Raw genomic sequence first — 16,634 nt, 5'->3', positions numbered from 1 at the left:
TAAAAGATAAGTACACTAAGATATATACCGTGAAATACTATCCAGCAATAAAAAGAAATTGAGTATATTTTGCTGACAATGTTGCTATAATCCTAGCTACTCAGGAGACTAAGGCAGGAAGTTTGAGGGACTAAGTCCAAGTTCAAAGAACTATCCTATGTTCTGGTGTGAATCTGGGCTTTAACACCTCTACAGGTATGAGCGTGTTATGCCCAAGTCTCAGTGACCCCCAAAGACCACTGAGGAGCCAATTCCAATACAAACACATAAGGGTCTTTATTATGAACATAGCAGTAGGTCAGAAGTGAGAGCCTCAGGTCTAGGGCTGCAGGGTATTTATTGTGGTTACAGCATATGAGTCAGCAAGATAATATTTTTAAAGCTCCATTTCTGGCTTAATCTGCAAGAGTGAAACACGGAGACCAAAAACCACCTGACAAACCGAATGGCTAGGTAATCTATTCTCTGCAGGATGTCTTAGGTTTTCTATATGTACCTTGACCTTGCTGTTGTCTTTCTATATGTACCTGACTGGCTCTTGCTAGGGGAGGGGGCATTGCCATAGGATGTTTGTTCAAGTGGACTTTGAGTACTCTCCGAAAACAGAGTAGGTTGATAGAGCTAGAGACCAAGCACAGTCTGGTCTCTATCTCAAGTCATGTCCATCCCCAACTCAAATTGCAGAGTTACACTGCACTACAACTTGGACAACATGCTGCTCTTGTCAGCATTTCTTGGCAGACAAAACCTTTAACTCAGAGGAAGACACGAATCTGCATTGGATAATAAACATTATTATAAACTAAATTTGAAGCCAAGCTTACCTACAAAATGAGTTCTAAGCCAGCCCTGGGCAACTTAGTGAAATACTTTTCAAAACAAAACACTAAAATGGAAATGGGTATGTGTACATCGGGATGGAGAACTTACCTAAGATAGGCGAGGCCCTAGGTGTACTGTGTAGAGCAGTAAGTAAATAATGAACTGCTGTATGTAATAATAATACGGATCCATCTCAAGTTAGCCTGATGCTGCCTCTGTACAAACTCGGGTTTGACTGTGAAACCTTACCTCACACAGTGCACTGTAACCCAACTTGGTATGTAAGCAGTGTGGGACATAAGCGGCACCTCCACCAGGAACACAGTCCAGCTTCTCCTCAGAAGGACACTAGGTTAAATGCTCCTGGATGCATGAAGGCATGCATCTGTTACCTCTATTCCAGCTAGCTCCCAGATAAGTAAGACAAAGACTATAGGAGTTATTTAATAGCTTCATGGCACAGTACTTAAGCAGTTTTAATATATTCTATTCCTCAAAGCTAATTTGGCTACCTCCCAGCCAAAATTCCTGAGATACTAGCATTTTAGTACTGGTCTGGCTCTCTGTGCTCCTGAAGTGTTCTCATGGTGGCACCTGGATCCTCTCCTCACATCTAATACACTTGCTCTTTCTCTTGCTCTCACTCTCGCTTCTCCCCCCCCCCCCCCCCATCTAGGATCCAAAGTCCCACCTTATTCTCTCTTCTGCTCAGCCATTGGCTGACCAGCTTTTATTGACAGAGAATAAATGGGAGCAGTGTTACACAACATTCAGACAGAAGATACATAGATCAGGCATTACAATGCCGTGTTTGAGTTGCAGTCAGACGGGGGGGGGGGCGAGGGGCAGATAAATCAGAATTTGAATAATTCAAGGATAATCCTTACATAGTACACTAACATTCTGCTTACCTGGAGATTTGTATACAAGTTTTCATAGCAGCACTTTTTATAATAGTCAAAAACTGGAAATGGCACAATTGCCCAGGAACCAGTAAATCGATGAATATTTTATGTGTTTTCAATTAAATATTGATTGACAATAGAAACAATGGACTTCTGGTGGATAAGCCTCAAAAAAACCTGTTAAGTGGAAGAATCAGCCACCATATTATTCTGCTCATATTAAATGTAGAGATTCAGGCTATACACAGGGAAAAAGTAAATCTGCCAGAGAAGAAGGACAGTAGTATATAAATAAGTAGGTACATGGTTTGTGTTGGGAATGATAAGAATGTTCCACCATTGATTTGTAGTGGCAGTTGTGGGGGGCTGGAGAGATGGCTCAGCAGTTAAGAGCACTGACTGATCTTCCTTCCAGTGGCCCTGAGTTCAAATCCCAGCAACTATATGGTGGCTCACAACCATCTGTGATGGGATCCGTTGCCCTCTTCTGGTGTGTCTGAAGACAGCTACAGTGTACTCATATACATTAAATAAATCTTTAAAAAAATTTTTTTAAAGTTATAGTGGTAGTTGCAGAACTCAAAATATTGTGAAGACCATTGAATTATGCATTTTAAATGATTGGATTATACGTACATATTCTTTTCAGATTTAGTAAAATAGTAAGAATTAGTGTGTACAAATTTTTAGTTATGAATGGTTTAATTGTTAAAACTATGAGAAGTACATGGAATTATATTGTTTCATTTACTTTGCTTCTGTTATAAATTCTCAGTAAAAAGGCAAAGCGAACAACATCCCTGCATTGAAACTGAAAGTTTTCATTTCGGGGCTGTGCCTGCCTGTACAAGCAGAGAGTGCCCTGGATCACTGCCCCTTCACCTTCCTTAGTCTTGTGTAGTAATGCACTTGTTTCCGTCTGTGATGGATCTCAAGGGGGCAACAGTTTATATTTACCATTAAAATGTGTTTATGGCAGAAAACTTTAGTGCAGTTCTGGCAGCTTAAGACTGTATTAATAATTTGTTTTCACGTACTTAAACCAAAATTACTAACAATTGTGAAGCAGGAAACAAAACATTAACTGCACCAAGTTAACTGCAAGGATTCAGGAATCATTTTCACTATTTCATTTTTTCTTTCGTCTTTTCTCTTTAGAAAAAGATTGCTAGCTCTTTAAACTCTACAGCTTTCACTATAGACTTACCTGTTGATATGACTCTGATCTTGGTGTTAACCATATTTTAATTACTAACTAGACTTGCATTTTTCCAACATCATAAAATATTTTACTTTTATATATGTTCTTATTAGTGCAGTATATTACTGCTTGAATTATATTATAGAAAAATATTTAATTGAAATAGCTGGAATATTAAAATGTTTTAATTTTGGAAGGGCTTGAAATATAACTCAGTGGTTAAGAGTGCTAGGGCCTCTTCCAGAGGGCTGAAATTCAGTTCTTAGCACCCATTTTGAGCAGATAACAACTGCCTATAACTTTAGTTTCAGGGGATCTGACATGGTCTTCTGCACTCCATAGGTACCTTTAACACAAGGCACCAACACATACATCTAAGTAAAGATAAAAATAAATTCATTAAACCTTTAATTTTAAAATAATTGCCTTTATAGTATTTTACTTTTAAGGAATTCCTATCTTTAAATTTTTCTCGTCATTTTTAGTTTTCTCATCGGCCCACAGTTCAATAATACATGTTTATGTTGTATGAACATTTATGATTTGCAGTGTTTCACAGGAGCTGAAGAGATGGCTCAGAGGTTAAGAGCACTGACTGCTCTTCCAGAGGTCCTGAGTTCAATTCCCAGCAACCACATGGTGGCTCACAACCATCTGTAATGGCATCTGATGCCCTCTTATGGTATGTCTGAAGACAGCGACAGTGTACTCACATGCATAAAATAAACCTTACAAAAAAGAAAAAATATTTCACATACACTTTTTTTTTAGTAATCACAGCAACTTCACTGGTTTCTGCTGTCACCTCTGTCTTGTGTGCAAGTGAAGATGCAGACCCTAAGGGGGTAGCCTGCTCCAGACTATAAATGAGACTGTATATCCTACTCAAAGTCCCGCACTCCTATTTCTGTACCATTTATACTAGTGATAAGCCTTTGTTATTTGGATCTCACCGTGTTCCTCTCCATACTTTTTACAAAGCAGCAGTATTAGTCTAGGTTTCTTAAGTTGTACCATTTTAATTGTCAATTACATTTCCTATAAAGCAGCTGCTCTCAGCCAGCTGAGATTCTGTTGTCACAGAGGATGTTATTATTTGTGGGAGTAGAGACGAGAGAGCTGAAGCATTGTGCAGTGTGCATAGCAGTCCCCAACGTGCCGCCACCCCCCTCCCCCCGCCCCCAGAGAATACCAGTGGTGCTGAAGTTGAGTAACTTGCCTTGAAGGCGAAGATCTTATTTACCCATTCACTTTGGTGTTCGACTTCCACTCCTTTTTATTACATACCTATAATATTGGTTTTCTTCCACAAAAAAAAAAAATAAATAAAAAATTGAAGTCTACATTTTTAGGTAGTTTAAAATAAATATAAGGATCTGGAAAGATGATTCAGTGGTTAAGAGCACTGGCAGCTCTTCCAGAGGATCCAAGTTTGGTTCTCAGCACCCACATGGTAGCTCTTAACCATCTGGAACACTAGTTTTAAGGACTCCAGTGCCTTTGTTTATTAAAATAAGTTAGTTTTCTGTGGTGTTGGAATAGGAATGCCCCCACCTCACACACACACACACACACACACACACACACACACACACACATGTGTTTGACTACTTGGCCCACAGGGAGTGGCACTCTTAAAAGGTGCGGCCTTGTTGAAGGAAGTGTGTCTCTGTGGGACAGGCTTTGAAGTTTCCTATGCTCAAGCTAAGTGTAAGTTCAGTGACACAGTCTCCTTATGCTGCCTGAGGATCAAGGTATACAGCTCTCAGCTCCTTCTTCAGCACATGTCTGCCTGCATGCTGCTATGCTTCCTACATGATGATAACAGACTAAACCTCTGAACTGGAAGTCAGCTCCAATTAAGTTTTTTGGTTTTGGGGTTTGTTTGTTTGTTTGTTTGTTTGTTTGTTTTTATGGGGCTGGAGAGATGGCTCAGCAGTTAAGAGCACTGACTGTTCTTCCAGAGGTCCTGAGTTCAAATCCCAACAACCACATGGTGGCTCACAACCATCTGTGATGAGATCTTATGCCCTCTTCTGGTGTGTCTGAAGACAGGTACAGTGTACTTATATATAATAAATAAATAAATAAATCCTTTTATTAAAGTGTTTTCCTTTATAAGAGTTGTCATGGTTATGATGTCTCTTCACAGCAATAAAACCCTAAAACATTTTCTAAAGAAAGAGAAAGAGTATGTTCCTGATTGGGGGAAACAAATTAAACCAGAGCACACATTTTTATTGAAAACCAGTATTTAATGTTTTCCTTATTGTCACTTTTTACTTAATTCATAATGAATATCAGTTTAAAAAAAACACATGAAAGTACTATTAATTTTTGTTCAGTTTTCAGTTTTTGTCACCTTAGCTATGTTTCCAGGGATTACCCAATGTGCATATTTGAAGAGATAAGTTGATATAAAATTGATTGCCGTCCATACTGTTCCAAAGGGATATCCTGAAATATTCCAAGTTGAAGTAATGACACTATGTAACCTAACAGTTACTGTGTTCTTCAGAGCTTATATAACTGATCATAAAATGCACATTATAGATTTTATATTAGCAGTCGTTATATTTTTTTACAATTTTATAGCCAGTTAATAATTTAAAAAAAAAGATATTCATGTGTTATAGCTCCAAACCCAACTCTGATGGATATTATCTGTGAATACTTGAAGCTTTATTATGAGTTGAGAATTTTGATTCTGTCAAACTATATGCATTCCAACATTATTGGAAACATTACAGTACTGTCCAAGTTTTTTAAAAAACTACTAAAAATATATGTACTCTTCAAAATGCTGTTCTTGCCAGTTTTGTTTTTCTAACAGCAAAGATATGACAGAAATGTTACTAAGTCAAGCATTCTGTTTACAGTACAATTCTGTTTGACTGACTTGATAATGAAGGGTTAAATACTAAATATCTTTTTTTGCCAAAAAAAAAAAAAAAAAAGAATGTTCAAGCAAAAGATTTACGCAAGAATCATTCATGTGCGGAAGGACACTGCGATAGAAATTTATTCTGAGCATCAATAATTCGGCAAAATTCTGTTGAAATTTTTTGTCATTGACCATATAGAATAGAATTTTGCTTATGTGTATAATACCATTACTAGGACAGTTCAAGTATTCCAAATGTATACATTTTTGAATTTTATATTTAATGGATGTCATGAATTATTTTCCAACATTCCCAAGCTGAACACTCATTCTGCCAAGAACACAACGAAATGTTGCAGGTTGTATTTCCCAGTACTTCATTGGGTTGTTGAATAAACTTATTGCACTGTATAAAGATTTCTTCATCTTTGGCACTGTTGGACAGAAGTCATTCACTCCCACTTTTGCAATTGAGTTATAATGAAGGAAGATTATCTGTTGTAGATAAATAAAAAGAATAAATTTTAAATGCCCAGTTAATATAAAAAGAAATGTGTTTTTAAATAATAGTTGGGGTTGTTTTATCTTGAACATGGGCCTCATGCATGATAAAGAAATACTCTCCCACTGAACTACACTTCTGATCTTTATTATTTTTATTTCAGACAAAATCCTGCTACTTTATAAAACGAGCCTTAAACTTTGGATCTTCTGGCTTCAGCCTCCTGACTAGTACCTGGGATTGCAGATATAAACCACTATTCTTGGATATAGTCAGCATATGTTTATGATTTATGGTTTTATTCAGTTGTTTTTCTTATTTGTTTGCTTATTTGTTTTGGGGAGGTTGAGGCAGAGTTTCTCTGTATAGCCCTGGCTGCCCTGAAATTCGATCTGTAGACCAGGCTAGCCTCAAACTCAGAGATCAACCTGCCTCTGCCTCCTAACAGCTGGGATCAAAGGCATACACCACAACACTTTAGCTTCATCTGTTTTCTTTATATCGATATGAAAGTATTTTCCCATAAGATAAATATATTCATTTATATATGTTAAATACTTGTAACAAGTCAAGCTTAGGTGCTATTCAAAGTGTTTGGGGAGAACTTTGTCACATAGAACTCTGTCGCCATCCAGAATACATAGCCTGGTCATCTTAGCTACTTTGCTATTCTCCTCTGCTTCCCTCACCTTACACATGTAATCACTACTATGCCATATTTATGTGCCTTTTTCTGGTAAAGCTATTTATTCCTATTACTTATGTAATCTGCTTTCAGTTGCCAAGATTGATCTGAGTCTGTTCGTGAGTAATATAGACAGATGTTGACTAAAATGTTTATGTTTGGTCTTGAACTGTTCCTTCATTCTTTTCTATATCAGTCTTAGGATATTGTGAAAGATAGTTTATTTCTCTGACTGCTCACTGTCATAGCAAGCTCAATGAGGGTAAAAACAAGGTAGGCCTGAATTTGTTTACTTTGCAGATACTTATTATAAACTTGGGATTTGTGTTCTTTTGTCCATTAATTAAAATTGTGTCTATTATGAAATGCTAGGTTGTAGTACAGAGTTGTAGATGTGGAAATTGGGGTGAGGATAGGCATGACTTGAGGGGGGAAACTGGGCTGTGTTCATGGCTACAGAAATGTCAAAGTCGAAGATCCACGCCTACGCATAGTCTATTTTTAGCAGCTTGAGTCTCCAGAGTGCAGTGAATGAAACTTAAAAGACAGGAGAAAAATCTGGGCATAGTGATACACACCTGTGATCTTGGCATTCAAAAGATTGAATGAGGCAGGAGGATTATGTGATTTTAAAATGTCTGTACTGCTTAGTGGTTTTAAGACCAATCTGGACTACGTAATGAGATCCTATCTCAAAGAACAAGAAAGAAAAAAATGTAGTACAAATAGTCCTCAATACTTGGTTGTTTTGCTTTGCTACTTGAGAGAAAAGTCTTTGCAAAATAAGGAAAGGCCACGGCAAAACTGGATTGAAGTGAAATAAGGATTTTTCATCTGAGAGCCGTAGATGGGAACCTAGGGAAACTAAAAGTTACAGGATTATGTGCAAAGTAGCATCTTTAGTTTGGGTGACTTCTGCCAGCAAGAAATGACAAAATGTGCGCTTCTTAGAGTATGAGGGTTCTGAGAATTCAGCCTTTTGCTTCACACATTCTATGTACGCATCATAACTCTGAACTACATCTGTCGCTGTATAGGAGCTTCTTATGCTCTGTAGTGGTGTGAGCATGGCCCCCATAGACTCATATGTTTGAATAGTTGGTCCCTAGTGGTGCAGCTACTTGGGGAAGATTAGGTGATAGGAACTTGCACTGCAGGGGGTGTGTTACTGGGTGAAGGCTTTCAGATTCCCACCATTCCCAGTGTACTCTGCCCTCTGCTTGTTGATCAGAATATGAGCCTCTGGTTGCCACTCCAGCCACCTGTTGCTATGGGTTTCACCCTGCCATCATAGGCATTATGGTCCTACCCTGTGGCCCTATAAATACAATTAACTCTTTCTTTTATAAGTTCCCTTATTTGTGGTCTTATTACAACAATTAAATAAAACTAACACATGCTCCGAATAGTGATTTTTCAGTTAATTTCATTCTCTGCTGTGACTGTTTAAAGCTGTATACCCAATACCTAGCACCTGGATCCTAACCCTCTTGCTTTGCCTTGTAGAATGTTTCTAGAACAAAAGACGCATGATTCTACTTAGTATCATGGCTAGTCCTGCTTGAGAAACTTCAACAACTTGAGGTTTCCTTAATAAACAGCTTGTTACAGTGACCTCAGCAGTTTCAGTAGGTAAAAGTGTAGATGGAGAGGGTCTTCTTTTTCTTGAGTGGTATCTGTAGAAAGTGTTCTCCTCATGCTCCCCTACCCACACATTGGAGTCATCATGTTTAAAGTTTTGTTGTTGCTTGCTGGATCATTGCTTGAGATAGACTAGTATGTTCTTTACGAACTAAAGTGCCCATATCTACCAAACACAAGCACAATGTTTTACCTGGAGGTATTTCAACTCCTGCAATCCTGAAGGGATCTTTTTTAGTTTATTGTGTTCCAAGTGTATCTCTCTCACACGTGGTATATTAGCAAAAGTTCCATTTTCAATATCTGTGATTCTGTTGTTTCCAAGACCCAGCCTATAGATGATATAAAATATATTATGGTTAGATTTGAGAAGAGTTTGCTAAAACCCCCTTTGTAGGATGCAAGCCTTTTAGCATAGGCAGAGATAATAGTGGTCCTCTCTGGTTTTTTTGTCCTTTACACTTTGTTAAGAAGATCTCTGTGCATTCTCTTATTAGTGCTACTTCATTAATGCTACCATGATTCTGTGAAGACTGTGAGAACATTTACCTTTGCAGTTCCTTGTACCGTTTCAGATCTTCAAGTTCCACCGTTGAAATCTTATTAAAATCTAAATGAAGCTCCAGCAAAGTTGGCGGTAGGCCTAAAAAGAAAAGTGTGTTAGGCAAAGTAAGGCCAGGCTTCAGTGACTGCTTCCCAAGTTTCAGATTGTGAAATTAGGCAGGTATTGTAAACACTTTCCTTTTAAAAATCTGTTCATTATAGAAGTTTTCAGGCATAGTCAAAAGTAGAAAGTATTCCATGAACCACCAAACTGTTGCCCTGCTTCAACAAGTAGCCTCAAGTTTCCACTTCATCTCCCTCCCTCCCTCCCTCCTTTCCTTGCTTATACAGTCACTTTCTGGCAGGAGTTTAGCTGAAATCTACTGCATGATGAAATTTTACCTTGAATACTTCACTAGGTGTCTGATTAGATCATATTTTGTTTAGTGTTTACATAACCACCTTATTCTGCAAAATTGCCAGCGACCCTTTATCATTCTTTTCCTCAGTTCTCCTAAGTTGTCTCCCATTGTTTTAAGTGTTTTTTCCTTGGATGTGATAGCACACACCTATGTCCTCAGCACTTGAGAGCTGAGGTGAGAAGGTTGCAAATTCAGGGACTGCCTGGATATCACAGGAGACCCTGTCTCAGAAGCACACAACCCAAGGACTGAGATTGAAGCTAAGTAGCAGGCTCAAGTAAGACTTGAGAGATGGCTCCGTTTTTATGAGCACTGCTGCTCTTCTAGAGGACCCAGGTTCAATTCCCAGCACCCACATGGCAGCTCACAATTGTCTGCAACTTCAGATCCAGGGATTCTGTCACCCTCACACAGACATGGATGCTTGTAAATTCTTAATGCACATAAAATAAAAAATGTTAAAAACAAATAATATACTACTCTACATACAAACACACACCAGAAATTTAAATAATATATTCCTTGCATTTCCTTCCCTTTCTATTGATTTGTTTGAGTGACTAATTGGATTGGAATCTTTTAAACCTGGCTAGCAGCTTCCAGGTGATACTGTTTATCAGAACCCTGCAGTCTTTCTTTCTTCTGTGACTTGGCCTTCAGATCCAGCTGGAGTAGGTCATCCTTCATTTGATGCATTAGGCATTGGTGGCTTGTTGCCTTGATCTGGCTGGTCTTTACTAAGAATTGGAAATATATTTGAGATGGTGTCCACCTAGGGTTCCAAGTTTGGCCACAAATTACTGGTTGCAAAGCAGACTCCTTCCTTAGTTTCCAGAATAGCTAGCAGTGCATTCGTACTGTTGTACTTAGCTTTGGTGATTTGATCATATTATCTTTCTTTATGGATTCATTAGCTGGAATTTTCTAGGTAATTTTCTGTGATTATTTACTTTGTGACATTATTTTTATAGAACAAGTAGTAGACAAGCTTGATTCTTTCAGGCAAATACATACAACACCTACGATTACCTATTCAGCCATTTGTTTCTTAACAATACCAGTATTCAGAGTTTTACTGTTGAGATGCCTAGTCCATTGCAGCACTTACTCTTATCTGAGAAGTTCAGCTGCAGTGCCCTAGCATGGTGGTCAGTCCATGAGCATTTGTTCTTCTTTTCACACTGTGTGACCAGATCCTAACCCTCTGCATTTGTAGCTGGCATGAAAGAAGCTGACCAGGGGACTCACTGTGGTTGTCATTTTTCAATGTATTGTTTGTCAACCTGTGATTCTTGTTATCTTGCTGGAAAAGCTTCCTGTTCTCTACTTTTCCTGAAACGTTTCCTTGCCATATCAATGGTAGAAACTGGTGAATGAAATTGAAATATATTACTGTTACAGTAGGCTTTACAGCTAAACTTATTCTGGATTTAATTTGAATATAAAAGTAAACCATCTTGAGAGCAGAAAAATGATTTTTCTAAATTAACAGAATTCTAATTACTTGAATTCTGTTTGAACTTAATTATATTTCTACAATGACTATATGATACTTTCTGTTTTAAGACAAAGTGTCTGTCACCAAAGACTTAATATTCTCTTGGAACAGACAGTTCATTACATGGAATTACTAGATAGTGTCCTGTGTCAGCCTAGTCTGTAGAAGTTGTAGAAGAGCAAACTCAGTGGGGAGCTTAGTGAACTTAAGGACACGAGGGAGGTGAGTGACCAGAGAACAGAATGGGCCAGAGCCTCTGAGATAGGCGTGAGCAGAAGACTTAATATTCTCTTGGAACAGACAGTTCATTACATGGAATTACTAGATAGTGTCCTGTGTCAGCCTAGTCTGTAGAAGTTGCAGAAGAGCAAACTCAGTGGGGAGGTGAGTGACCAGAGAACAGAACGGGCCAGAGCCTCTGAGATAGGCGTGAGCAGAGGTGTATGCAGGATGGGAACCTAGCAAAAGCCCATCTGCTGCTATCAAATAGTAACATGCTTTTGTATAGGAAGATCTATTCCCACCACAAACCACTCCCCACCCACATGGGACTATGCAGTAGAATTTCCCACACAAACAGGAAGGAAGACCTTCTCCACTTTCTTCCTCATAAGACCTCCTGGGATGTCTTGACATTCCGCCCAGCTGAAAGCTGTACTACTAATAGAATTTGGCATGCAGACCGTCACATCTTAGTGCATAACTTTAAAAGAGTTTTTGAATGTCAGAGAGATAGTGACAGAATAGTTGAAACATTTGATTCTGGTGTCTTTGTAAAGACATACTTTCTTAAGCTCTGAAAGAATCCTGAAAATTAAATTAGAATAATATGCTTTGATCTCTAAAGGAAATTGTAATTAGAGCATATTTAGGAGAGGAAGAATGGTCACACATACTGATATCACCCATCCTGCCAGGCTAGGCTGCTCTTTCTACCCATCGAATCCTCCTTTGTCCCCACCCCCCACCTTCACTCCTTTCCTTCTCTGGCTTCTCTGTGCTCTGTGACACCTTACATGCAAGGATCTGTGTACGTTTGACCTACTGGGTAGAATATTTTTTGTCACTGCTATAAAAATTACAAAATTTTGGGTTTCTAGTAGTTAAACAACCACTTCAATTCTAAAGGTAATTTATATGTGTAGATATGAATTAAACTAGTTCTTTCCTGGGGGTGAAATGATCTTCCCATTTTTACTTTATAGATCTTTCGAAGAAGTGAAAAGATAATTTAATTTTTAAATATTAAGTAAAATTATTTAATTGCAATGAACATGCAAATAGGAACATGACATAACTAGATAGCGGTGATCATTCAAATAAACAGTTGGTTCCAAACTTTACATATTTCAGTGAATTTCTATACAGTTATAATGGCCATTCTGAAGCCATGGATCCTCACTTAGGATTTTACATTCTCTCTCTCTCTTGAAATAGATTCTTCTCTTACATAATACATTCTGACCAAAGTTTCCCTTCTCTCCACTCCCCCCTCACCTCCTCTCACCCCCAGACCCACTCCCTCTCCATTTCTTCTCAGGAAAGAGCAGGCCTCCAAGAGACAACCAACAAACATGACCAAACAAGGAACCTGGAGGCAGGAGCTGATGCAGAGGCCATGGAGGGATGCTGCTTATTGGCTTGCTTCCCCTGCCTTGCTCAGCTTGCTTTCTTATAGAACCCAGGACTACCAGCCCAGGTATAGCACCACCCACAGTGCCCTCCCACCTGTGATCACTAATTGAGAAAATGCCTTACAGCTGGATCTCATAGAGGCATTTCCTCCTTTCTCTGTGATAACTCCAGCTTGTGTCAAGTTGACACACAAAACCAGCCAGTACAAATCCCTTGATAATTTAATTTTTTAATTTAATTTTATATCTATAGGTTTTGCCTGCATGTATTTCTATCTCGGGAAGTCAGAATGGGGTTGTGATCAGTCTTGTGGGCAGCTAAGAATTAAACCTGGGTCCTCTGAAAGAGCAGCCAGTGCTCTGAGTGCTGCTGAGCCATCTTTCCAGCTCCACATAAATTCATTTGTATTTAAAATATCATATTCACTATCTTGTACTCTTTGCTTTGTTCACTTTGAATCAGAGTAGTAGAAAGGGACAGGTTGCTGTTTTTATTGGTAGATACTGATATTGAAACAAATGATATTGATGTGGGTTGTTTCTGATCCAGATAGTCATCAACACAGAAAACACCAGGTAACAAGTTCAGACGTAAGACAATCTAGCACAGTGAAGGAACATTTTTCCTTGGAGTGCCTGCTTCAGTCCTGTGATTCAGGACTGAAGGTTCTGGGCTCCTTTTAGTAAGGTTGTTGATATGTACTATGTGCCACACAGTCTTCAAGCCTTTCACTGTATTAGCATGCTAATCTTCACTATACTCCTGGGAAGATGTCTCAGCTCTTTGAGACTGACATATTCTTCTTGCCAAAGCCAGTGCTGCCCCCATCTGGCCTCACAGTCTCTGTCCCCCTCAGCTGTAGCAGCACAGCTAGTGATAAGGTTCTTTCCCCATTCAATCTACTCTGCTGTTTACAGAATTTTCCACCTCTATAGAGGTTTAGAAGAAAAAATGTCAGAAAAAACGAAGGAAAATAGAAATATCATTGCTTTTTAGTGTTTATTCTTACTGGGAAAAAAAGATTATGGTTTAATGTCAAAAAGATCACTATGTACTCCTCTCTGTATGTGGAAAAGTATTAAATTTCATACTGTTCAGATACGCTGGCCCTGGGACTTCTGATTGTAGATAGTTCTGACAGTGTATACTGTAGCATTTTACATATTAAGAGTTAATGTCGCCGGGCGTGGTGGCGCACGCCTTTAATCCCAGCACTCGGGAGGCAGAGGCAGGCGGATTTCTGAGTTCGAGACCAGCCTGGTCTACAAAGTGAGTTCCAGGACAGCCAGGGCTACACAGAGAAACCCTGTCTCNAAAAACCAAAAAAAAAAAAAAAAAAGAGTTAATGTCAGATAATATATAACAATGTTTACTTATTGAAAGATTGTCCTTTTGTTTGTTTTTCAAGACAGGGAAAAGATGTTTTTTTAAACACCATATTTTGAGTAAAATAAATACAAACCTTTTGGAATTGAGGTTAGTTTTGCTTCAGCGATCCTGATATGGAATACTGTCACCCCTTCAAATGCCCCTGGTTCTATCCCGTTGTTCTCAAGAGGGTTTGCACTCATTTCTGTAAAAGAAATGACATGATTTAGCACAAATCAGTTATCATGGAAACTCACCACAGAGAGTACCTCTGAAGAATATTGGAGAAGTGTGCTCTTCAGTATTCATATTTCCACTCATTATGCCTACTTGTGCGTATCTTCTTTCTGTAGACCTCAGAAAAACACTGCTTTTAATTTTGTAAACTGGAATATATAGCAAGTCTTTATTTCTTGTTTCTTTCTTTTGAGCCACTGAATTGATGACATTGCTTTCCACTGTACCATAAGCATGATGGTTTGGTCCATTTATAGTAATAATGCAGCAGGAAAAAATAACTTTTTACATAATTAAGGGTATTTGTGTTTGCCATTTTGTTACCTCTCAAACAGTTTGGGTGCATGTGCACGCATTCACGGAGGTCAGAGGTTACTCTTGGATGTCATTCCTGAGATGCTCTCCCATTTTTTTCATGGTGTTTTAAGTTGACATAAAGTAATTACACATAACTATCTTAGATTGGTTTGTTTATTAAGATAGGGTTTGGTTGGTTTTTTGTTGTTGTTGTTGTTGTTGTTGTTTTGTTTTTGTTTGTTCGCAAGTAGGCTAGGCTAGCTGACCACTGAACCATAGGTAGCTGCCCATCTCTGCTTCTCCAGTGCTGGGATTACAGGTATACACTACCATGTCCAACATTTTAATGAGGATTCTGAACATCAAACTCAGGTTCTTATACAGTTTACTGACTGGGCTATCTCCCTAGCCCTACCTCTTATTTTTAAAATAGTATATGTCAATTATAAATTATATAATTAATACAAATCTAACTTAAAAGAAATGTCAGTAACAAGCTGTTTCATAAATGCAGGCATTTGGTTGAATTAAGTGAGTGTATGGACATGAACCGTGCTTAGGTGTTTGAATGGCTGTTATGGGGAAATTGCATAGTTGCATGACAGGCATAACAAATAAATAGTGAGATTCAAATTGTACAATAAAATATTCTTCATATTAATTTAAAAATAGATAGCCAAAATTAGGTTTGTATTCCAAATAATAAAAGAATTGTGTACATCATGTTTTAATAATTTATACAATACATTAAAATACAACCTTTAATAGCATAGGTTTTATTAATTAGGGTTCAGTTTCTAAAAATAGAGCAAACTGTGTCAGGAGATTGTTGAAAAAGAGAGAACATCACAAAACTTTCTATCCTATAATTTTTCAAATATAATTTGTTTATTAATAGATTAACAGGTTCAAATATTAATTTTTGAAATTACTTAGAACATGAATAGCCTAAATTTGGCTATTAATTACAATTTCAAGATGTCCCATTCTTTGGGAAAACTTACCCAAAACATGTAAAGCGTTCATTCCCTTGAACGTGTCCTTTTGTATCTTCTTAACTTTATTATCATGAATTCTGAGTTCTGCTAATGATTTGGGAAGATTAAGTGGAATTTCACTTAGTTGGTTGTGGGATAAATATAGCCTTCTCAATTTCTTTGTGGTTAGAAAGGTTTTTGGGTGGATCTTTGTTAGCTTGTTGTTGTTCAGAATCAGAGCCTAGATAAAGCAGAAAAATACACTTTGTTAGGCAGAGGTTCTCAACCTGTGAGTCATAACCCCCTTCACATGGGTCTGCCTAACAAAGTGAAATTCCACAGATTTTTACATTATGATTTATAACAGTAGCAAAATTATAGTTACAAAGTAGCATCAATGTAGTTGCTGGTGACTACAATAGGAAGAACTGTATTGAAAGGTCACAGCACTAGGAAGGCTGAACCACTGGTTTAAGGGAATGGATTGGTGACTGGTTTTTACAAGAATTAGTCGGGAAATCAATATAATTTCTATCATTTGTATATTAGGTAACAATACCAATTACAACTTCAGCTTTAAAATATTTATTATTGAATCAGAAAAGTGCAATATTGTAATGGCTGGTACTAGTTAAGATACAGTCTTTGTAAACTTTGAATTGGTTGTTAATAAATTCACAGTAATGGTTTACATTGCAAATTAATTTACTTCTTTCTTGTCCCTCTGCTATATTGAGCAGAAATAATTTCTGCTTACTAAGGGTGGTGACAGGTTTCTTAGTATCTTCAGGACATTTTCGTTCCTCTAAGAATCTGAATCTGTCAGATAGCAGCTAGAGATTATTTCATCAATTCTACCTACACTGCTCTTCCTTTTGTTTCTAAACAGAGTCAGTATGTCTTGCTGCGTGTGCTCAGAGTTGTTCCTCCTTAACACACACACACACACACACACACACACACACACACACACACACACATTCCTCCAGAGCAGGCTCGCGCAGGCTCACTCTCTGG

The 16,634-nt window shown here is 38.0% G+C and overlaps 2 protein-coding genes across 3 annotated transcripts in view; one reads left to right on the top strand and one right to left on the bottom strand.

Annotated features, from left to right (window-relative positions):
- Cenpp (centromere protein P) overlaps window positions 1-16,634 on the top strand; it is a 177,131-nt gene that overhangs the window by 67,220 nt on the left and 93,277 nt on the right. The window contains exon 6 of one of the 2 annotated variants that reach the window (XM_021179816.2): window positions 12,617-12,802. The exons of the other annotated variant lie outside the window; for it this stretch is intronic. Within the exon in view, the coding sequence (XP_021035475.1) occupies window positions 12,617-12,781 (165 nt within the window). The 3' untranslated portion in view covers window positions 12,782-12,802. The remainder of the gene's footprint in view (window positions 1-12,616; window positions 12,803-16,634) is intronic. 2 annotated transcript variants of the gene reach the window in all.
- The window catches only part of Aspn (asporin), a 24,006-nt gene continuing 12,534 nt past the window's right edge, over window positions 5,163-16,634 (bottom strand). The window contains exons 4-8 of the mRNA XM_021179812.1: window positions 15,645-15,858; window positions 14,201-14,311; window positions 9,190-9,283; window positions 8,834-8,972; window positions 5,163-6,307 (exon numbers count right to left, since the gene is read on the bottom strand). Of these exons, the coding sequence (XP_021035471.1) occupies window positions 6,110-6,307; window positions 8,834-8,972; window positions 9,190-9,283; window positions 14,201-14,311; window positions 15,645-15,858 (756 nt within the window). The 3' untranslated portion in view covers window positions 5,163-6,109. The remainder of the gene's footprint in view (window positions 6,308-8,833; window positions 8,973-9,189; window positions 9,284-14,200; window positions 14,312-15,644; window positions 15,859-16,634) is intronic.

The sequence above is a fragment of the Mus caroli genome, chromosome 13, assembly GCF_900094665.2.
Source record: "Mus caroli chromosome 13, CAROLI_EIJ_v1.1, whole genome shotgun sequence".
NCBI classification, from domain to species: domain Eukaryota; kingdom Metazoa; phylum Chordata; class Mammalia; order Rodentia; family Muridae; genus Mus; species Mus caroli.
Note: the sequence above shows the minus strand (reverse complement) of the source record. Positions and strands in the feature narration are given on the sequence as shown.